Source organism: Neopelma chrysocephalum, unplaced genomic scaffold, assembly GCF_003984885.1.
Source record: "Neopelma chrysocephalum unplaced genomic scaffold, ASM398488v2 Primary Assembly neopelma1_63, whole genome shotgun sequence".
NCBI lineage: Eukaryota > Metazoa > Chordata > Aves > Passeriformes > Pipridae > Neopelma > Neopelma chrysocephalum.
Window position 1 is genome coordinate 6,807,040 of NW_020897720.1, and position 24,183 is coordinate 6,831,222.

The 24,183-nt window shown below is 42.0% G+C and overlaps 2 protein-coding genes across 3 annotated transcripts in view; both read left to right on the top strand.

The window, feature by feature from the left end:
* The window catches only part of CPEB4 (cytoplasmic polyadenylation element binding protein 4), a 43,081-nt gene extending 36,459 nt beyond the window's left edge, over positions 1-6,622 (top strand). For both annotated transcript variants that reach the window (XM_027682979.1, XM_027682980.1), the window contains one exon: positions 2,208-6,622. In XM_027682979.1, coding sequence (XP_027538780.1) covers positions 2,208-2,435 — 228 coding nt within the window. In that variant the 3' untranslated portion in view covers positions 2,436-6,622. The remainder of the gene's footprint in view (positions 1-2,207) is intronic.
* Positions 6,623-15,510: 8,888 nt separating this feature from the next.
* On the top strand, positions 15,511-21,589 carry CUNH5orf47 (chromosome unknown C5orf47 homolog). Its single transcript, XM_027682852.1, has 5 exons — positions 15,511-15,798; positions 16,488-16,579; positions 18,020-18,122; positions 20,304-20,350; positions 20,721-21,589. The coding sequence occupies exons 1-5, from the start codon at positions 15,570-15,572 to the stop codon at positions 20,745-20,747; spliced, it is 498 nt and encodes a 165-aa protein (XP_027538653.1). The 5' UTR covers positions 15,511-15,569; the 3' UTR covers positions 20,748-21,589.
* The last annotated feature ends 2,594 nt before the right edge of the window (positions 21,590-24,183 follow it).

A 24,183-nucleotide genomic window follows, 5' to 3' on the forward strand; every position in this document is an offset into this window, starting at 1 on the left:
TATGCCAAATGGATCTGCAGTTTGCTTCTGCCCTCTTCATCTCTATAAAATGTACATGCCAGTTACAGTGATCTTCAAACCACAATTTTGAGAAACTCAGATGCTCACATCTCCTATTCTGCCTAATTCATCCTTTGTCCCTGGATTTTTCCTACATGACTGTCACTACTGATCTTAATTTTATAGTTAATACAGCGGAAACCCTCCAAACTTGGCTGATTAGCTCATTATCATTTCACTCCTGCTTTGGCTATAAAGCTTGGGTAGAAGAATTGTAACAACAATTTGACTGAGGGCCTGTGAATTGGAATGTCATTGTTCTAATCTTGGCTCTGAAATAAGTTCTGAACAGCTTTGAACAAATAATTTGGGCCGCCCTTGTGCAACTTGTGCTTGCATAAGCAGACACTTGGGTGAATAGGTCCATTGAAGCTGGTGGGACTACAAATTTAAGTAAGTACTTGTGAACTCTAGCAAAGATTTTGCAATCCATTTCCCCTTCCTTCTCTCCTCCCACTCTCCTTATTTCCTCATTTTTTTGTGTGGTTCGGAATAAATGTGTGGAGATAGGTGCTCAGAGGATTCATTGTAGGAGGGATTGGGTGCATGAGGAAGGTAAAAGTACAACAGTGGCAATGCAGCTTTTTATTAATAAGGTACTATTTATTAAGAATTTTCTAATAATATTCTTCTGTAAAAATAAAAACAAAATTAGTAACAATAAGGGATTTCCTGTAAAATTAGGCAAGGAGGTGCTGCTAAAGGGTGTGCCCTCACAGAGATAATGCAAATGAAGTGTTCAGTGGCCTGCACTGCTGCCAAGTGCTGCCACCCTAAGTGGACCCGATGCAGCTTTTTCTCTGGAGCTGGGAAATCTCTCTGTAACCAGCTCAGGGAGCAGTTGCAGCTCCTATCACACTCTGAATAAATGTGCTGAGGTCACCTGTGCTGTGGTTTGGCCTCTGAAGGTGGCTGAGCAGAGGTAACAGAGCAGAATCACCACGTGAACGAGGCCTGTGTAGCATCTTCGTCCTTTTAGCACTTTGAGAAGCCAACACTCCTCAATACATTCCCAGCCTCACACTGCATAGCAGACTAGGGGATGGAGAATATTTGTCTGGTTCTGCTCTTCTACAAATTCCTTCTTCTGAGCTGGCACAAAGGGGTTTTGGGAAATGCAACTTGAGCACTGGAAGAGGAGAAAAACTGAGGTCATTAAAAAGGCTGCTGTGCTGTCTCTAAGTAGCTTATATTTCCTGTAAGCACAAATGACATCAAACTACTGCAGTCTGGACTGTGATAAAATTGGGTAAGTTTTAAAACACAAGAACTTGTGAATGTCCTTATTTGACTGAGGTATTTCAGAGGCTTGTGAGGTGCAGAGAGGAGCACCCCGGGGGCAGATGCAGAGATAACAGTAGAGATACCAGTTGAAGTCTGGATGTTTGAAAATGTTTGTGAATACATCTAATTAAATGGGCTTCAGAGAAGGGTCACATACACTTCTAGGGTAGGAAGTTGTACCTATATTTGTTTCTGTTGCACTGAATTACAGCCCATCACCTGGCCCTTAATGCCAACAGCGTAGGCGGGAATCAGTTCCCTGTTAAGCTTCTCATTGTATCCCAACAAGATCAGGTGGATTTCCTTTGCTGAGAGGACTAAGTCATGGAAAAAAAATACAGACATGAGCTATTTATTTAGATAATAAATGACTTTTTTTAATGTTGGGAATTCCAACATTGAAATTTGCAGACCACATGCATATTTAATCTGCAGTTATAGTGTTGTATAAAGAGTTTCCATTCCTGCCTGAATGGGGAGGATCTTAATTGGGCATCACCGTGTTTAAAAATAACCCCTCAGGATTTTCCAGAGGTTTGATGGCAGTGTGTGTATCAGCAATAGGTTGATTGGGCCTTTCTATAAATCAATGACAGCATGTGTGATGCTGATGGTCAGCATTGGTTTCTGGGTTTTTTTAAGGATCAGGGATTGGGAGCAGAACTGTTCTCAAGTGACTGGAGTTTTGGGTGTTCAACAGCCGTGATCATGTGTAATCAGGGTGGAAATTCTTGATGGTAAACTCCCTGCTACAGAACTCTGATGGCCATCCTGCTACAACACAGAGAGCAAGTGGTGTGGAATTGTCATTATCTACATTGTAACTAAGCACTGTGAACTTTCTTCTCGTTTTCTGAACGCAGGTGGAAGTTAAGCCATATGTCTTGGATGATCAGCTTTGTGATGAATGTCAGGGGGCCCGTTGCGGTGGCAAGTTCGCTCCGTTTTTCTGTGCTAACGTTACCTGTCTGCAGTATTACTGTGAATATTGCTGGGCTGCTATCCATTCACGCGCTGGCAGGGAATTCCACAAGCCCCTGGTGAAGGAGGGAGGAGATCGCCCGAGACATATTTCATTCCGCTGGAACTAAAGGATCACTGCAGTGCTCATTTGCAGGCCTCCAATTAAGTGCACTCTTCTGTTCTCCTGACTGCCCCCAGCCCTCCCCGCCCTGTCTCTTACTCACACAGCATGTCCTTTTGTAGTAGTCTGTAATTTAACAATAGTATAATGAAAGAATGACCTATAATATGGGTATTTTATAGAACCTTGTCATTGAAAACTGTATTGGGAACTCCTTTTCGTATCGATAACATGTTGCAAGTGAGTTGCATTCTCTTGTCTTTACTACCGAGAGAACACTTAATTTCCTGCAACGTTTTCTTAGAGGAGAGAAAAATATTAAGAAAAGAGAATTGAAACAATAGAGTATTTTGGTTTTTTAATTAAATTATTGTTAATAAATAACATAATAATACTTTTATTAAATAACCATGTAACAATAACACTATCAGTCTGTTCTGACACTTTTCCCCCAGGGAAGCCTGTTTTTGCCTCTCTTTTTTGTTTGGACTTTGGATTTTTCCAGCAACAGATGAAGTTAGCATTTACCAACAGGAAAGAGCATGTTTAAAGCAACAAAAATGCATGAGCAAAGTTGAAGCAGCACTATAATAATGATTTTATATTTTTTTTTTAAATCTTTTAAGAGTTTTGAGGCTGAAATTTTAGCTCGGTGTGTATCTGACCGTGCCTCTGGCTACCACCCGCATCCAAATTACTAACGAGATAGGCAGAGCTTACTATATTTTCATCAAAATGATTACATTTTAAGAATTCCTGAATGTAAAAGTTGAGTAAAGTTACTACTGAGGGGGGAGTGCACTTTTTTTTTTCTTTGAGAGAACTCAATTGTCTGGTTACAGCCCTAGATATTCTACCAAAGCTAGAGTAATGACAACTAGTGAACTGGCATTTCCTCTCCTGAAGGATAAATATATAGATTTTATTTTTGATGGCTATATATAACTCTATATCCTAATATACTAACATTCATCAGGGGCCAGCTTTTGCTCTCCATTTTGACGTGAAAAAGTAGAAAACCTAAAGATACCTCAAGGATATCACTGATTTTTACTGAAGTTTTGATATTCCATTGTGGCACACAAACTCAAATTGGCTGTTTATTGGTTTCCCATGTAAAGTTAGTTTAAAATCCCCTCAAATTTATCTGTAACAGACGGCATGAACTGAAGGAGTTTCAAATCTTGTTTTGCACTATTTTCTGAATTTGTGCATGGAATGGTGCAAGTGTGCATATGCCTTTCTTACTCTTCCTGTAGAAAGATCCCAACTAAGATTCCACCTGTTCAGAACTAATTATGGGGAGATAAAGACACGCAGGTATTTGAAGTGCCAACCTCGCGAAGTTAATGCCGGCGTTATTGTAACTGAGTTCTACCTTGAGAAGCATTAACCCAGTCCATGTGAGCTGTGCAGGGGGTTAGTTTGAAATAGTCGAATGAAGGAGTAGTTCTGAAAATTATTTTTATTACCTTTGAACTAATTCCCTGGCCAACTTCTCAAAAGATGATGTAGCAGTGTGCAAATAAACTGATTTATTGGCAATCTTCTGAGTGGCCTGGGACCATCCCAGAGTCTCCCAAACCAAAGACTTGCCTCAGCACTGCTTGGAAAACATCTGCTCCGTTAGAAGCCCTCGTGGGCCCCCCTCATCCCGTTCCCCCAGCCCCGATTATCTATATGAGAAGCAGTTTTTATTTTCAATACAGGCTTTAATGAACTTATACCTTACCAAGTTCCAAAGGTCAAAATGGAGACATTTGCTGTCTACTAGTCAAGTATAGCAAGGGAGCTGCTTTTACTGAAATCCCTGAAAATATTGACAACAGTAATGCAAATGCAGAGTGCTCTTGTGTAGATTGTCAGGGACTTTTTTTTCTCTGAAGTACATAATTATAGTTGGAATGTTCCTTTAATTTTTTTAATGCTTGTAGGTGGCTTGGGGTGTGCTATTGTGCCGATCCTACCCAGCAAACAGGTGAGGTGGGTTTCCATTACAAGAAATAACACTGTTTGAGAACTAGCTTTGAATAATAATTTTTTCCCTTTGTACATGACCTGCTGAATTTCGGTACAGTGTTTTTGTAGCTAACTTATTTTGTCATGCACATAATGTATATTTGTTATGCACTACTTTTGTATATCTTGTTTTTCCAACAGTGAGCATTTTTAGGCACACTTTTCACTGACGGGATATCTCTTTATGCAATACCTCAATTTTTCATATTGCAAAGAGTAGCTTTTTGTACTTTTATTACTGAGAGATCTTCATATACTTCATTTTTTAATATAAATAATTTTAATAAATTTTATTTTCTTATATTCTGCTTTTTATACATTTCAGTGCTCTGCATACATTTTGAATTATGGATGTTGTGCACTGGCAATGCTATTTTAGAATCTGCAGAGAAAAGAAAGCATGTTGCTTAAACATCTTAGCCCAGCACCAGGTATTTGGTGTACATATAATTTAAGAAATAGTATATGTAAAGTTGAGAATTAAAGAAGAAAAGCATGAAAGTGACAAATGACACTTGTCTTTAGACCCATGAAATTTAAATGCATAAATATAGTGTAGAAATTTAAAAGTCAAGAACCATCAAAATTGTCTACCGCTTCTTACTGAGTTTTTAAAAATTATACACAAATGCAGACGTTTTTGGTGAATGTTTAGCCATTTTTATTATTAATAAAGAATCGATGTTAGGTGTTTGATGCAGAAATGTGTCTGCTCTTTTAAATTATATTTAAAGAATAAAAGAGAGCCTGCTGGGTGGCAGGCATGTAATGTTAGTATGCATGACTAATGTAAGAAATTGTTATTCTACTAATATTCACTTGTGATTGTGTGACAAGCGTGTTTACAGATCCTTTGGTTACACTTCGATTTACAGGGCATAAACAATTATATACATTACTCTGTGCTTCAATAGTGATGACATGTCCTTCTGATTCCATGGGGTTTGTAGTTTTGGGGTTACCATGTAGCTCCAGAGGTGATTAACGTGTAATTAGGTACCAGTCGTGGGGTATCCCTTCGATGAGCAGCGGGGTTGGGGAGCGTGGAGTCGGATCCCCCTGGCCTGGCACCGCCCAGGCGTTTCCAGTGTAGTTACAGAGTAATTACATGGTTATTTTTGCAATGTAAAATAAAGTGTTTCTGATTATTTTATATGTAAAGGAACCCCACTGCCCCGTGCTTTTTGGTATAGTCTCTACTTCTCCATACACAGACCTCTGCAGAATGCAAATTTCAACCTTGCAGTGACTGAATTTAGCGTTTTATAAGGATGCTGTTGGAAAGACTTGATAATTCACCCCTTGTGTTTTTGAAGAGTTAAAACCTTCTGTTCAAAGGTGATTTAAAACTTGAATGTGATGAATTGTGGCAAGTTAACTTCAAGTTATGTGCAATACCTATTTCAGACTTCTGGAAGATCTTTGCAGTGTAATTCTTTGTTTTTAATTGCAGACATTTAAAAATGTCATTTTCTACTGTTCTAGTAAATCCTCTTTCTTGCTGGTGTTTCTAAAGAAAAGAATCAGAAATCAATCTTTCTACTAATGTAAATTTGAGATTATTTTTAAAAAAAAATGGAATAAAAGGTTTTGGTCATTTGCTTTATTTTATTATCTTATTTTAAAGCTACTGTGATAGCATTGTAAGAATTGGGACAATATTGTATTCAACTGTTTTATTTTTTATATTTTTAAATTTTAAAGTATAATTAGTTTTTATAATTTTCATCAGATTTTTTGTTATATTTTTTGGAAGTGAAACTTTTAGCAAGTGGGTGTCTAGTTTTTACTAATCCCTAATATGTTTTTCCCCCAATGTATTGCTCATATTATCAGAAGGAAAAGTTATTTAAGTATGTCAGTTAATTGTACTACTTGGCTGAATTTCCATATAGTTTTTACTGTGTATGGGGAGGTTGTAGTATTTATTATAGCATTTTAAATAAGGGTAATTCATTTTTTATTAAAGTCATTTTCACGTTTAAGTTCATATTTTTGTATGTTCTACTCTAAGTTATATAACACAAGTTACTTTTTTTAAAGAGTTCATTTGTTGAAGTGCTAGTGAAAATTAATGTTATTAAATAGTTTGCAAATGACTATTTATACCAGTATGCATATAATTTTTAAATATTTGTAATGTGAGATGTTGAATGAATAAAACTTTTAACTCAATGTTTCTCCTTAACCTTTTTATTTTGATCTTCCTGTAGACGTTTGTTCCTTTGTGGCTGAAGCTCCTGGGGCTTGGGGACGTGATTTCGACAGAGGCTATGGTGCATGTGTGGCTGTGTGAGGTGAAAAGGGCTTTAAGGGAAGTTCTGGTGCCCTGTTCTGGTCACAAAAGTGCAGTGAGGTTTCCTTGGGGAGAGGAAGGAGGGTGAGAGATGCTGAGAGCCCTGAACGCTGCACCCAGTCAGTGCCAGAGCCATGGGCAGAGCTGCACACTGGGAAGGGCTGTGTCTGGATGGCTGTAGAGCTGCTCTCTGTTGAATCAGGCTCTGAAGAACCCTCTCTACTGCTTGGGTCCAGGTGTTGCATGCTAAGGGTTTAATTTTGTGAATTTGGTGCTTGTTGAGTGTTCAGTAGAAACCTCGTGGAGCTTTGGAAAAGCCTTTCAGCAGTTCCAGCACTGCCCTTCCTATTCTTTGCACAGCCTCAAGTGTGTCAGCCTGGCCAGGTGATTGTAGTTGGGTCACTTGTTTGTGCTCAGTGTTCTCTGCAGCTCATCCAGAGAGGTGAAACCCAAAACACAGCTGGGAAATCCAGGTAACTGGGCAGGTGACTGTTCAGTGAGGAGAGAACCCCTGAGGCACAGGTAGTGCCAGAATGGTTTGGGTTGGAGGAGACCTTAAAGATCATCTTGTTCCAACCCTCTGCCATGGGCAGGGACACCTTCCACTAGCCCAGGTTGCTCCAAGCCCTGTCCAGCCTGGCCTTGAACACTCCCAGGGATGGGGCAGCCACAGCTCCTCCAAGCAACCTGTGCCAGGGCCTCACTACCCTCACAGGAAAGAATTTCTTCCCAATACCTAATCTAACCCTACTCTCTGTCAGTTTGAAGCCATTCCCCCTTGTCCTCTCACTCCAGGCCCCTGTGAGTAGTCTCCAATTTCCTTACCCTTGTCGGCTCCCCTCAGGTACTGGAAGGCCATAATTAGGTCACCCTGAACCCTTCTCTTTTCCAGGCTGAACAATCCCAATTCTCTTTAGCATGTCAGTCAGAAACCACTGTGCAGCTGGGACAAGCAGATAACCAGACTGGGGCCAGGGCAGAGCCCAGCAAGGCATGGACAGACAAGGATTCTTTTTAAATTGTCTCATGGTTGTGATCTGATAGAAACAGAAGGAGGACAACTGGCATTTTAAAGAGCTTGCTAGTTTCAGTCTTTAATTTAAAATATCTAAATTTTGAAATTCTGAAAAGTTCCAACCTTATGTGTTTGCTCTTCAAGGATATTCAGCAGGAACTGTGCTGAAAGAATTCAAGAGTTTTGTTGCTAATCTCATGTGCCATCAGGGAAGGAATGGTGGTGTAAATGTTAAGTAGATGGTGAGTATCATTCTTTTGTGTGGGTGCTCCAGGAAATGCAGATCTTGCAGCTCTGATGGGATTAGTTCTGCCAGAGGCTGATTGCATCACTTGCCATTGGCTTCAGACGATTCCCAAGTAGGAGCTAATGCCTTTAGAAACTAGTTTTTAACGAGAATGAAAAATTTCCCTGGTGGCTCGGTGCACGTACTTCCAATCCCTTAAAATGAGTGTTTAAACAGAAAAGCTGGAATGCTTTGGATGAGAAAGAGAGGCTGGAGATGCCCAGTGAGTCAGGAATTCCTCAGTGCTGCCCTTTGGGCCAGCCAAGCAGCACCAGACAGCAGTGACCAGTGTGACTTGGCTGGAAAGTGTTATCCCTCCATTCTCTGCATCGGGATTGTTAGGAAAATAGTCATAGTTCAGCCTCTCCGATGTGTTAGCAAATTCCTGACATTGTTTGCCAGTGCAAATGGTGCTTACCAGAGGCTTATCTGATGATTTTTAACAAGTATGATAGACTTGAAATTTGGTCCTGGAACATGGAGGGTTTAAGTCTTTGGAAGCCATGGTGGTGGAATCAGCAATGTCCTTCACAAACAAGGCACTCCCTCACTGATTTCAATTCAAAGTGCTGTAAACTTAGAGGTGTTTATCAGGATCCAGTATCTGATTTACAGCTGGGGATGTGCATATTCAGTCTAAAATTCTTTTGTTCTGAAGATTGCAAAATACTTTGTGAATGTTTAATAAATGAAATTTTCTTATACAGGCAGAATCTAAAACATTCAACTCAGTAAGGTGAAATGCCAAAGCTCTGGAGCATTCAAAACTCCAAATGATCACTGTTGGTAGCGATCACATGATGGCCTTTGCTGATTCTGAATTGCTGGGAAGTAACTTTCTAGGACAGATGACGTAACAAATCCCTTTTGGGTTCCAGTGTGTCCTGAAGCTATAAATAAATGGTACAGGCAGACTCCAGAAGATGGAGGTTGGCCTGCTGGGTGAAATTCCAGAATTTCTACAATATGGAATCCCAGCTCTTTCCTTTCAGCAGAAGCTGCTCCAGCACAGTCACTGCCAGCTCTCCCCGTGCTCCTTGCACTAAATGAGCTGCCACATTCCACATTGGCTGGAGGTGGATATAACCCATCTCGTGCTGATTTAAAGGCTGAGGTGTATCTTCCAGACAGTCTCTGAGCTGTCAGGTTGTTGCTGGACAGTTTCTTCTGCCAGTCCTGATTCTCCAGCTGCTGTTTATTCGCTCAGCCCCAGCCCAAAATGCACAGTGCCTGCCTACAGGAAATCTAGGACAAGTAATAGCCTCAGAAAGGATAGATGAGGAAAAACACTGACATCTCTTCCTCTGTGTAAAATAAGCTGATTCAGTCTGTCAGTATGAAAAACAGCCTGTGGGATAAGAATATACTCACAGCTGTCTATGCAGTCATAGAAATTGAAGGGGGTGAATCAGTGCTCTGAATACATCACTGAAAGTCTTCCTGAATCCTGATGCTCTGATTGATGCCATCAGATATCACCTGTTTTCATGACACAGGAACTATAATTTCCTGACTTCTTGTAGAGCTTGTCAGAGAGACAATTTGATACTAAATGTTGATTTATTTGAATATATCTATCACTAAAGGAAGCTTTCTCAATCACCTTGTTTATGGAGCTTGGGAGACCATGTTCTGTTAAGGTTCTGTCACAAAATCTGCTGGTCAAAAGTTCTCAGTACTCCTGGTATATATGAAACATAACAATATATAAAGTCTGTGTTTGACTATGCTTCCAGAAATTTATTTTTGGTAAGTCATGAAAGCTGAGATTAAATCCTCTGAACACAGTGCAGATAAAGGGTAACTCTGAGGACACATTTTTGAGTTTCCATTATTCTTAATGTTTAAAATGGACCTAGTTTTATTGCTCTCAGCTATGTGGTATTTTTTTATTCCAAAACTGTAGAAGGTTGAATTGATTTGCTTTTCATGGGGCTGAAGAACACAGTTTTAAAATGGCAGAGTGATGGGGTATATGCAGTGGACACACACTGTGTGCCTTAATAACAGCCCAGATCTGAAATCTGTGGAAGGGTAGCAATGCACTAGTAGGGCAGTGCATTTAAAGAAAAAAGAAGTCTCTGCCAGCCTTCTCCAAGCCAAAGCTTGAAAAAGTGTTTGCTCACTGTAAATCACCATCTGACAGTGCTGCTGACTCATGGACCAGGATCAGTTTGCTCAGGGATTGTTTAGGCCTTGCTATGCATTAAGTTGTCAATTTAGGAGTGTCACTTTGCAAGACAGTGCTTGTGGCTTTAAGCTTGTGCCCAGTGCTGGTTTGGGTTGGAGTATGCTCATGCCAAGTGTTTCTGAATTTTCTGTCAGTGACTTAAATGCAATTTCTTAGGTTTTTGAGGAATTCTCTTCATTAAGCAGCAGGCAGTAGCCCCCAGCTTTGCTTCAGCGGGCCAGCTGTGCACAGGCAGATGTTGCTCTGTACACACTGGCAAAATCAACTCAGCTCTTCAGTCAGTGGCAAGAAAATTTGCTCAAGCATTGCTTTTACAGGGGGGGTGTCTTTGGAAGAATGTGATGGCAGAACAAAGCAGTGACTGCTTCAATTTTCTCTGCAGAGTGAGCAATCCATGGAGACAGGAGCCCTGCTCAAGTTCCTTTTCTGGCAACATCCTGATCCCTGCGGGTATGGAGGCAGGGAATGTTCAGTATCTGAGTTCTGCAAAGGCCCCAGTGCTATCACAGAGAGGCCTCGCTGCTGAGAATCACAGAATTGAGATTGGAAAAGACCTGCAAGGTCATCAAGTCCAACCTGTGACTGATCCCCACCTTGTCACTGAACTTTCTCAGCCGTGTGTTCACACAGGGTCTGACTGCTCATTCCCCAGAATAGCAGGAGTAACTTTTAATATTTAATTTCATAGTCTCTGCAGCCTAAAATATGGTAAAGTTTTCCTGTCTCTGATTTGGAAACAAAGGATGTCATCCCTTAATACCGATAACTTGCACATTTATGTGGAAAAATGAAATCAGAGCAACTGAAATCCTTTCCTGCTTTTTGCTTTATCCACTTGACTACAAACCTTCCCTGGAAATCAGGCTGTTCACTTCTGGTGTTATTTCAGGGCTTGTTTTGTCTTTTTGAGTTTTCCCCATAGTTTAATTTCCAGTTGGCAATCTCTATTTAAATATTGTAACATGAAATTCTTCTAAGCCAAGGGTTTTGGTTTCATTGACTTGGGTTTTGATTATAAAGCCTATGGATCTTCTCGGTGATTTGGAAATCTCTCAAGGTGAGGCTCAGGCTTTTATGTAACAAACGTAGTTTACAGTCTGCTAAATAATTTTATGCACAGTATGAAGAGATGGGAAAATAGGCCTCTCCATAGGAGTGGTGTGGAGGAAGTGATTCCCATGTGTGCGGTTTGTAAAGCAGTTGGAGATGTGCAGGTTCATGGCTATGAAATCCAGGTGCATTCCAAGGGCAGTTGGCCATTTTCTCTCTCTGCTGCCCAGTCATTGCTCACACAATTAACTGAGAGCCATGGTAAATGATGAAATTCTACAAGTAAGCAGAATCTGAAGGCAAATGCATTGCTTTGACTTACCAGAAGTGGTGACTTTTGTTTTTATAATGATTCCTGGTTACACTAATAAATGGTCCCCAGTGTCTTCTGTAGAGTAACCACATTCTAATGAAATACCTCATGCCAGTGACTCTTATTAAATATTCTGTGAAAATGAAGGTGATAGAATTAATTGTTTGTGCTACTGCTGAGGGTATAATTAACAAGGTTTGAGTGTAGCTGTTGTCAGAATTAGCACATTTTTCATGTGAAAATCCCTGTTCACAGTGTTAGATTCCTATTTCACATGTATTCACTGTTTGCAGTTGATCAAGATAATGTAACAGTTAATGAGCAATTGGCCTTGCCTGAGTTATATTGAATTTTAGGGTAAATTCAGGTTAGATGTATGGAAGAAATTCTTTCCTGTGAGGGTGGTGAGGCCCTGGCACAGGCTGTCCAGAGAAGCTGTGGCTGCCCCATCCCTGGGAGTGTTCAAGGCCAGGCTGGACAGGGGTTGGAGCAACCTGGGCTAGTGGAAGGTGTCCCTGCCCATGGCAGGGAGTTGGAACTGGATGGGCTTTAAGGTCCCTTCCAACCCAAACCATTGCCTGATTTTATGAATTATGTTGAATCATGTGAGTACTTTGTTGAATTCCATTGCAAAGAATGCTCAGAGAAAAACAAATCTCCACCAGCAGCAGAAGGGTGAGGTTTATTCAGGGAATCACTGACTGTGTGTGCAGCAATATCCCATCAGCTCCTTCCTTCTCTGTGGCATGAGCTGTAGGTTTGCTACCACCAAAACCTGCCTCATTTTAAAACCTTTGTAAGGGTTCACAGATACTTTGGCACATACTTGGCCAAAGTAAAACTGAAACAATGGAATTCAGGAACCAACACAAGTTCTGAGCTGGAGGAGCTGACATTGGAATACAAAACAAACTCGATGAGGTGCAGGCTGAAAGCTGGAATCTGAGCTATTTTTAACTAGACAGTTGCAGCTGTGGTGAAAAGCTGAGATGTTTGTTCAGTGATAAATACAGAGATAGTGGCCAGCTGGTAGTCAATTCACACGTGTGGAAAGGTGGATGAAGAGCAGCGTGCAGCTAAAATAGCTGAACTTGACAGATCTGCAGATAGATTTTAGGTGACGTTGATTTTTCTGAGTAGCAACAGATCCTAAAAGGGATCTGAGCTGAATTTGCATTTGAGATCAAAGTCCTGGCAATGTGCTGTTGGGAAAAGTGGACAAAATGTGCCACACGAGGCATGTGTGTTTGCATTAGCAGGGTGGAAGCATATTCTATAAATACAGGTGCTGAGAAAACCACTGATTTGGCAGCTGTGATGCCCTGACGAGGCTGGAGGAAGGAAGCATCCTGCCAGCTGGCAAAGGCAGCTCCTGCCCGGGAAGATAAAGCAGCAAGTGTCCCTGCACAGTGTGGGGACAGTCATGGAATGAATACGGGGCTGGTCAGGTTTATGTGTGAGTATTCAGTGGGGGGTTGTGGTGTACTGAGATGTATTTCAGCTAGAGGAGGGATTTCTTGGCCAGGGCTGTGTGATTGATGGACCTGGGAAAGTTTGTACACCAGGACTGGTTTTTAATGAAGGTTTTCAGTTGCTTCTCTCGGGGTTCAATAGCCCCAAATTGAACTTGCTGGCTGCCACCTCACTGGGACAGGTCTTTGCAGAGGAGGAGGGAGTTTTGGGATTGGGGAGGGGTGGAGTTGGGAATCATCAGTTGGAATATCCAGAGTTGGAGGGGAGTCACAGGGATCTTCGAAGTCCAACTCCTGGCCCTGCACAGGACACCCCAACAATCCCACCACGTCCCTGAGAGCATTGTCCAAATGCTCCTTGAGCTCTGTCAGCCTTGGGGCAGTGACCACTGCCCTGGGGAGCCTGTTCAGTGCCCAACCACCCTCTGGGGGAAGAATTTTTTCCTAATATAGGAGGTCATAGTTGATATTTGAGGTCACAGTTGATCTCAAGGCTTCTGACTCGGTGGCTGTGTCGTATCTACAACCTCCTTTTTAGTCTGTACCCTTTGGAGCCTGCAGGAGATGCCCTTTTTTAATTGGGAAATAACAAATTACTCAGGCGAACTGTCAGGCTGTGCCTCTGCGAGTTGTTTTTTTCTCTTTTCCAGCTGCATACACAACATGCCTTTTTATGACAGTGTGTACAATAGCTGGGAATCCAGGGATACTTGGCAGGACGGTGCCGTGGGATTTTTCCCGGGCCGGAGCTGCGGGACCGGGACAGCGGCGGGTTCCGTGGGAGCGGCCGCCACCTGGCGGGGCCCGCCCGCACTGCACCCACCGGCCGGGAACACGGGATCTTGGAATCACGGAGCCACTGGGGCTGCAAAACAACTCCGAGGTCATCGAGTCCAACCTGTGACCGATCCCCACCTTGTCACCCAGACCAGAGCACTGAGTGCCACGTTCCTTGAACACCTCCAGGGGTGGGGACTCCACCGCCTCTCTGGGCAGCCCCTTCCAGTGCTTGACAGCCCTTTCCAGGAAGAAATTCCTCCTGATGTCCAACCTGAACCTGAACCTCCCTTGGCACAGCTTGAGGCAGTCTCCTGTTGTCCTCTTTTCTGCTTCCCTTGTTCCCTGGGAGCAGAGCCCGACCCTCATCTGGCTCCCCCCTCCTGTCAGGGAGTTGTAGACAGTGAGAAGGTCCCCCCTGAGCCTCCTTTTCTCCAGGCTGAGTCCCCCCAGCTCCCTCACCTGCTCCTCAAGGGACTGACTCCAGACCCTTCCCCAGCTCCCCTGCCCTTCCTGGACACACACAGGGACCCTCAGCCTCCTCAAAGTCTGGGAAGGACCTCAGTTTGCCTCTTTGGATCCATTCCCAAGGGTGACACATTGTCAGCACCGTTCATATTGCTGGTGCTGTTACAACAATTAGAAAAAAAGCGTTTTCATAGAATTTATTGTTTCTAATTTGCGATGCTGCCCCTCCTCTGGGTGCTGAAACTCTGGGAAATAATCCAGAGCAGTATTTCAGTGTCAAAGAAAATATAAATGGGACTTGATGTAAATTCTTTGCTGTGAGGGTGGTGAGGCCCTGGCGCAGGTTACCCAGGGAAGCTGTGGCTGCCCCATCCCTGGAAGTGTTCATGGCCAGGTTGGATGGGGCTTGGAGCAACCTGGGATAGTGGAAGGTGTCCCTGCTTGTGGCAGGGGATTGGAATGAAATGATCTTTAAATCTCTTCCGACCCAAACCAATCTATGATTCTGTGACTTGTGCTCTTAAGTGGTTTCAGAAATCCAGTTGTCACAGTCCATATCCAGCAAAACCCCACTGCTGCAGTGGGACACGTCTCTGCTGAGCACCTGCACTGGCTGGGCTGACCACGCCGGGCATCCTCTCGGTGTCGCGCAGCTGCTGCTGCCTGAAGGACAACACGACAACAGGTATTTAATGTTTCATTACTGTTCAGCAAGCGGCTGGAGCAGGCAGACTGTCTGGGGTGAAATTCACTCTATCAGTGCAGGATCTGCAGCAGCACCCGCACCAAGGAGGTGCCGCTGGTTCCTCTGCTGTAGAGACAAACAACGCACCGACCAACCCTCAGCCCGGAGTCCGCCTATCACTGGCAGGAATAGATCAATATCTTGCATGAAATGTATCAATACATGGCTTCGGGCAGCAGCACTATGTGCTAAACCCTAGTGCTGGCCGGAGGAAGGGGGATATCCACCCCCCTCAGCCCCGGCTCCCCTCACTGACCCCCTGGCTCCCCTCAGCCCCCAACTCCCCTCACCACCCTCAGTCCCCGGCTCCCCTCAGCCCCGGTTCCCCTCATCGACCCCCGGCTCCCTTCAGCCCCGGTGCCCCTCATCGCCCTTCGGTCCCTGGTTCCCCTCACCGACCCCCGGTTCCCTTCAGCCCCGGTTCCCCTCATCGCCTCTCGGTCCCTGGTTCTCCTCACTCACCCCCGGCTCCCCTCAGCCCCGGCCCCCCTTGGCCGCCCCCGCCGCAGATGGAGCGCGGCCGCCGCAGCCGCCCTCCCGTGCCCCTCGTGTATGTGAACAGCTTCGGCTCGCACCGCTGCGGCTCCGTGATCCGCCTGGGCCGGGGCTCCCGGCGGAGCTCCGGGCACAGTCCCCCGGGCTCGGCCAGGAGCCCCAGGGCCGCCCCGGAGCCGCAGGACGAGCCCAGCCCCGGCCCGGGGAGCTGCCGTGCGGGGAGAGGCAGCAGCCGCCCCCCCGGTAGGTATCAGAGATCCCGGGTACGGGACAGCACAGGGCTGTGCCCCCCGTGTGTGGGGAACCCCTTTCCCAGAGGTGGGCTTTGGATATTGTCCCACCGGGGCTCCCCTCGCTCTCTGAGGGGTGGAGGTGGCTCAAACATTGTCTTATTGTCTGTATCAGCAATAGTGTGACTGCCTCAAGCTGTGCCAGGGGAGGTTCAGGTTTGACATCAGGAGGAATTTCTTCCTGGAAAGGGCTGTCAGGCATTGGAAGGGGCTGCCCAGGAAGGTGGTGGAGTCCCCATCCCTGGAGATGTTCAAGGAATGACTGGATGTGGCACTCAGTGCTCTGGTCTGGGTGACAAAGTGGTATTTGATCGAAGCTCAGACTAGATGATCTTAGAGGTCTTTTCTAACCTCAAGTATTTTGTGATTCTGTAATTTAATGTGCCCAGCACAGTCGGACTGGGTGTTAAACTTAGGTCGGTGAAAAATTTAATAGGAATGTACAATCACAGAATGGTTTGAGTTGAAAGGGACCATAAAAATCATCTCATTCCAAACCCCTGCATGGGCAGGGACACCTTTCACTAGACCAGGTTGCTCAGAGCTGCATCCAACCTGGCCTTGAACACTTCCAGTGATCAACTGCTTCCTTAGGAATATATTGTAAGTACTCAAAAAATGCTTTCTAAATTCTCTTTCTAGATGACCAAGAGGCTAAAGCTAAGGCTCACACCTTTGACTTTCCCATCCCTTCAAAACATGTTGATAAAGTCATAAAACGAAAGAAGAAAAAGGTATAAAATGGGGGAGCTGAATTAGTTGCCTTGCCATTTGAGAAAACTGCTTCCTGCTTGTTCTGTGTGTGAGAGAGCACGAGGGAGATTAAAAGATGGAGTTGGTAGCCTGTTACTGAAATCCTTACTTACAGAAAAGAAAAAATGGTATTATTTTCCCTCTCTGGAGGCTTTAAAATCCTGGCTCTTATTCAATAAAGCACTTAAGTGTGTGCTTACCTTGAAAAATGAGAGTACGCTGTTGACTTAAAGCCTGTACTGAAATGCTTTGCTGGATTTGGGCCAGGGCACTGCACACCTTGTGGGTGAAACCCAGCAGGAAAAAGCTCTGCAGCTCCTCTTCCTCTTATGTTTTAAACAAAGAACTCCCACAGGTTACAAATAAGCGAAGGCAGGAATCAGAGGTATTAACACCATCCTTGTAGCAATGCAAAATTGCTTTCTGCTTCACAGATGTATTTCTGTTCCTGTTCATTAGTTTTTCAAATGCTTGAAATTTTGAAAGGGACATTTATTAAACAGTAACTTATTATGAGATTTTGTAATGTGTGAAGTACAAGTAATCAGCCAGACTGGAATAGAGTAATGTCATAGATACTTGATTTGAAAACAGTAAAATGCTACTGACTGCAGAGGAACAGCTAATAACATCCTAGAATATCACTCTGCTGGTACATCAAATAGTCTTCAAAAAGAATGAAGAATATGTGATATGTTTTAGCAATAAATGTCCACGAGAAAGGAATTATCTTTAAACTAGTTTCACAAATGGGGTCCAGCAAAAGTCCAAACTTCAGTGTATCAACAGCCATTTCTGTTTGTTAGGCCACCTCTGTCTGGGTGCCTTTATCAACAGTTCCAATTTAATCTTTTCAAGGCACAAGTTTGAAATGTGCCGACTGCAGACAGAGCTTTATGCCTCTAAAATAAAGGTTATCAACATCTATAAAACAGATTAATATGGATTTGATAGGAAATAAGCAACACTATTCTGGAACCTGAGCATGGGGCCCAAGTTATGCTGCTGTTGAGGGATCACATGGGAAAGTTTTTGCTCCTGGAAAAATAAACAATCTTATTTTTCCCCCCATTTTGGATGGCTTTGAAGAGAGCTTAATGGCTCTACACACATTTTCATAAGCTTTACTTATCTAGAAGGGCACTTCACAAGTTCCTGGATAAACACAGAGTTCTAGGCGAGAAAGGAGGGGGAGATCTCATGTGGAAATTTGTGGAGGAATTTATGGCTTTAACTTATAAATAGAGGCAATTCTTCCAGTATTCCACATATATATCCCTTCTTCACTTCTCCTCCTTCCCAATCCTCAACAACAAAAAAACCCAACAGCTGGGCTTCAGAGCCATTGTGTAGAATTTAAAGTTCTGCCCAGTAGATGTTTTAATACAAACTTTTTATATGCTTCACATTTTATCTTTCAGTCCAAAGTCTGGCATAAGGTCTGGAAAGTCATTTCAAAAATGCTTGAAGAAAATGAAAGGTTCAGAAGTCGACTGATGGCCTGCAGTCAGTTGGATGGAGAAGGTAGGAAATAAACTGATAGTGTTTTATTTTACTAGAAAAAACAAATTATTAATACAACTGGTTTGACTCAAGATCCCAAGGTTTAAGGTCCATTCAGCTGTTTGTTTTGGGTAGTAGGTTTTACAACTCACAAATGGAATTCATTGCATACTTTAGACGCTTCCAGCCTTATTTGAAAAGCCCCTTATGTTTCATTGAGGGTCTTCTGTGCATTAATTTGGAGGAAGGATGGTGGAAGTGTTTGCTGCAATCTGACATTAAAGACATGAACATAAAACATCTGCAAGTTTTACTGAACATGTGAAATGTGTAAGTGAACTTATTCACAGATCGGTCCAAGGCACTACTTGTGTGAATAACAATTTATTTTTCCACGTAGGAAAATAGTGCTTGGTTTCATACAGACAATAAATAAATGAGATGCTCCCCAAAGGCTGCTGTAACACAATTTAACATAACCATTGAACATGTTCTCACACTGTGCACTGAATTCAGCTGTTTCATTACTGGAAAATGACTCGGGAATTAAAACTGGTGCTGTGCATTGAGCCAACTTCAATTAGAGACATTGTAGTTGCTGCACAATTTAAGATAATACAGTGTATGCTTACAAATGGAATTGGAATTTCTGGCCTCACAGGCTGATGAATTTTGAGGAAAAAGAATATGCTAATCCATGAAGAGTTACCAGGCAAGTTACAAAATGACATGTTCACCCACAACACTTCTGCTTCGCTTGCATTTGTGTTGATGGAAGTTTTCCACATGGAGTTAGGGTATATCCCAAAATGTAGGCCAATTTCTGCCAGTATCTTATCTTGTAAAATGTTAGATTAGATTTCCACGTAGGTGGCAAGAAAATTCTCCCTCAAAAATTTTCTTCATGAGAAAAAAGAAGTGCAATTCTGGTTCAGAACAGAATTCTCTACCCCAGTGAATGTCCCCTGCAATCTACAGTGGATGTTGTTGGAACAGGAGAAGAAATTCCACAGTACTTCGACAATGTATTCTGCAATTATTTTGCAAATATTCTGCATTATGTGGAAAAGCATTTCTTTTCTTGGCTTTAAAACCAATTCCTGATTAATTCTGGAATTATGACGTGCTGGGTGTTCGTTATGTGCTATTCATATTTTTTATATCAGTTGAGATTCCATTGACCTCTGTCATATTTCTATGCTAAAAAGTTCCAGTCTACCAAAATCTCTCCTCTAAAGGAAACTGTTCCACATGCTTTCTCCTATAGCTTAGATCATTGCAGAAGTGTTTGTGCACAGCTATGAATGTATATGTTGGACAAAGACATATATGTAAGATACACAGATCTATGGATATGCAGGATAGTGAATTAAAAAAAAAAAAAATCTTCCTGGATTTTTGTTTCTTTGCTATCAAGAAAAAGGGACAAGGAAAAAGGAGGAGAAATCTTCAACAGGTTATTGCCTCAAACATTTCAAATTATTGTAAAAAAAAAAATCCAACCCAAAATTCGGCTTATATATGACATCCTGGGTGGATTTACCATCTTACCATAATGGTTTCTCTGTTTGTTATGGATACACAATGTGCTGCTTAAGCTTGTATTTATGGACAGGGCCTGTTTCCTTTTCAGACACTCATTTGTTTTTTGAGGGAGAGTATTTTCTTTATAGATAATTTCCAGTGACTTAAAAAAACCTACCAACCAACCAACCAACCCCTTTCCCCTCTCCACTTACTCTGTCCTTAATTGTAATTGTAATTGTAATTGTATCTCCTTTTTCTGGAGCTTCAGCTGAGAATCTACTATTAGGCCCTATTTAGGTGAAAAGCATCAAGTCTAATAACTTCTTTCTAATTAGCAGATTTTGCACAACATCAAATCTAGGAGATAATTCTCCTATTGATCTGAATTTTTCATTAATCAAGAAGCAAATGGAATCATACGAGCAGACATTTAGATATGGATCAACAAATTTGAATAAAGTGGGTTCATTTTTATCTTTTTTTTTTTACTGGATTAATAACGCCAGAAAATTAATGTTGCATTTTATTGTCTATATAAATGGTTTTCTTGAGGACAAAAAAAAAAGTCTACTTGAATTCTAATGCTCCCTATTTACTCCTCGGAATGTTGCAATTAAGATTAGATTCAGTGTGACTGAAAATGATGATTTCCCTCCACATAATGTTCTCCCACAGGCTCTGGTACGAACCAAACTTCACAGAATGGGGCCTACCTGGACAGGGTATGTATACAGTCCATTAACTGCCAAGCAAGCTTAAATACTAAAAGAAATAAATTAATATTAAAAAAGATGCATTGATCTTGTTTAATGTTATAATAATAAGTGCCAGTTAGAAAATTAGGTATTATTGACAATGGACTCAATTTTTTTTCAAGATTTCAATGGTGTTTGGGGACTAGAACAGCTCCATCCTCACAGGAAGGACTGTATGCTTTGCCAAGGTGGGGAGGTGGATTTTGTCCTATTATTGTGCTAAATCCTAAAATGAAATCTGAGGAATCTGAATATTCTTTATTTGACACACTTTAAATAGAGAGTTTTTCCTATTGAAGGGAATGCACCACTTCACTTTTGTCACTTTTTTCTCCAGGAGGAGTCCATCTTTGGCTGGGTGTAGCAAGAAAATGAAGGAAGATTCAGTCCAAAAGGAAATGTAAAAGTAGTGAAAGTTCTTATTTTGATCTAGTTCTTCCTGAAGTCAGTGGTGAGACTGCAAGTGACTTCAGTGAACACAGGTTCTCTGTTGTTTGGTTGGTGTTTGTGTTTCTGCTGTTTCAGAGGTTTGTTTTTATAGTGGCTTAAACAGCTCTGTTGCAAGATATTTATTTCAAGCCATTAAGTCTAGTGTTTCACCGAGCTATTATTTTTCGAAAGCTTTTTAATGAGCATAATATTGTGACAGTTTTCTTGCAAAAGAAAAGATACACATTTAGTGTTGTCTCTGTATTTATATCTTTTATTTTTGTAGCTTGTCAGAATAATAAACAAACACAAATTCAGTAAGGCAGAACTCCACACATGATAGAAACCCTACTTTTTTTTCTTACTGATTTGAATAAATTTGACTTTCTTATATTAAAATATTACACAATAACCCTCTCTGTTCATTCATCCATTTATACATGAATCTCAGCAAGTATTTTGAATGTGAAACCAGGTGAATGTTTTCTGTGTTACTGTTCACTGTGAGGCACACAATGGTATCATCATAATCAGAAGGTGTTGTTTATCTATCTGACTTCAATAACACAATATAATGTTTTTGTGTTATGCAGTTTAGTACTTGAACTGTTGATTGACTGTTAAAGCCTTTTAAACCAGCAAATTGTGTAAATGGAACATGAAAACTGCATAAAAATAGTTATGTATATGGATTTCACCTCTCAAGCTGAAACATTCACCTGTCACAATTAGACATCCTTAGTTTCAATAAAAGATTTGTTTTCTCATGGCATAATATCTTGGTGTTTGCAGATATAAAGACTGGAATGTCAGAGTGTTGAGCTTTAACAACATGCTGGTGATTGTGTCATTAAGCAGTAAAGCATTTGGAAGGGTTTCATCTCTGCTTTTTAATAGTAAAACTGAAGGTGTATAACTGAATGTGCCTTTTTGAGGACAGCTCTGGCATCAAGGTTCTTTTCTGATTTGTGGTTGAGTAATATTCTGATTTTACTTAAAATAGTTGACATTTCAGCTTGGAAAAGGAAATGAGAAGGCAAAGTATTCAATCAAGATGTGATCATTTTTCTGGCAGAGCAAAAATGTCATAGTTCTTTGGTATTTTCAAAATACATGTTTGGAGTCACACATGGGGTTTTGGTGGTTTTTTTTTTTTGACTAAATGAGATGGTTTCCCTGCCCCCACAGTTCTATCAATGAAATATTTGTGTGGGGAGTTTTTAGTTTATAATCCTGGTTTGTAAATTGGAGAGTTGTTGCTCTAATGTTTCTTTTCTTGTAAACCACAGCTGCAGATGGTACTTTTACTGGCACAGACTTAAGGGGCCTTGGAAACAGAGCTTTTCTTCCAGATGCATAATTGCTACTTTAACAGGATAGATGAGGTGCATTAACCTTAATCTCTGAATGAAGTTTAGCCAACACATTAAGATTCTTTGGATAAATACAGACCTCTGTCTGTGGGACTATGCTAAATCATTTTAAAAGGAAGAAATTGTGAAAGATGAATATGGCCCTAGATCATCCCTATCCATTTACTTCTTGCAGTCTAAAAAGGTCTGTACAGTGATGATGATATAATTAATTGGTTTGGATCTATTAATTGAAAAGAACTTTCAGCTGGCAGTACTTTGAAAGGGCTCTTACATTTCAAATGACTTTGGGCCACAAAAGCTGTTTGCAGTGGGGCAAAATGCTGATTTAGGTTCCATTTCTAACTTGTGTGATGAAATGCAGCTTTCTACTGTAGTGACCAGATTTCAAAGGTACAGTTGGGAACAAGGGTAGTCAGAGCAGTTAAACTGCTGAAAAAAGGGTCTGGAGAAGAACCCAGCTCAAGCTTTACAAACCAGACAGCCATCCCCATCCACCTGGACCCCTGGGCATTCTTTTTTTAATCCATGTGACCACTGAAGTGTAAACTGCGAAAGAAAAGTAATTGTAATGTTGCATTAAAATATCGTATACAGTCCAAGTAAGCAACATGTTTTACAAGGAAAAAAAAGAGGTTGGTTTATACATGAAAAACTTTATTTAAGCCCTCTTTGTTAAAAGGAGTCAGAAATAAATAAGGGAACCTGAGGGCACTGGATCATATAGCAGAGATTCAGAAAACAACTGTTTCTCCTCTGAAGTCCTTAATCATCACTGCAGAACCAAAAGCAAGTGTCACATCATACTGTCCTGCTGTGGTTCCTGGGCAGCAATTGTTGTTCCTTCACATTCTTCAAAACACAGATCAGTCACCTGAAGTTTTTAATAATAAATCTCACTTGGAGTGTGAACTGAAGCAGATGTGCAAATACAGAGGTCACACTTTGTCTTTGCCTTGCTCTCAGTGCATAATTTACCTTTCTAAAAGGAACACAAACTCTAGCTTATTCTAAAAGTTTGAAATTTTTTCATCTCAGCTCAGTGAACAGTTGCCAAGAGATCTGAGGAGGTTCCTTGTGGTACAGAGTGGGGGAGGAAATAGCCAGGGCACACAGAGCAGCTGAAGGCATTGCTGCTGAATTCTTGTTATCCATAAACAATGGTGTAAGTCACTTCTCTCAAGGTCTAAAAGTTGGTCTGGATAAGTGCTTTCTTACCTGTGTTTCATAAATACAAATGACTCTGTATGAAGGTAAGCAATGGAGAATAAGGCCTTTGGGGTTTATATCACTATTCCCTGCTAGTTAGAGATTTATTGGTCACAGCTTAGCTGGAAATAGCACATCTTCTGGGCCTGAAATATTTTGGTTGAAGTTATCCCATTTGGGGAGTTCTTGCCAAACTGAGCTCCTCTGGTTCCTGGAGCACTTCTTGGCAGGTCAGCCCAGGCAACTCAGTCTTGGAGTTCTCTGTCCATTGTCACCAAGGACTGTCCAGGGCTTTTAGGCTTGAAACTCCAGCTGGTGGTCTTGGGCTACCACTTCCAACCTGCTGTACAGCTAAAAGCAAGAAAGTCCTGGGAGCTTGAACTCCATGCTGATTTCCATGTCTGGAAGTGGTAAGAGGCTTGGCTGAAGCAGGGCTGCAGGAGCTCCTGCCCTCCCTGACATGGAGCTGTGACTTTGGGCAGGCTTCCCAGGGTGTCCTCAGCATCCAGGCTGCACGGGAGCCAGAGAGGCTTGGGAGCTCCCACAGCTACTGTGTGGAGCTGGTGTTTGCAGATGCTGCTGCTGTTGCCAGAGACTATGTCACTGATCAACCACAGGCTTGGGAACTTGGGAATTGTGTTTTGGAAGTGTTTGGATATTTCTGGAGTGACCTTTCTGGGAATTTCCAGTTTGTGGGCATTTTCAAAAGGGTTTGTTTCCTGCTTGATTTGGACCAAAGCCACCAATTCAGATAAAACCACATTTCCTGCAGACTGGAGGCTTGGCTTG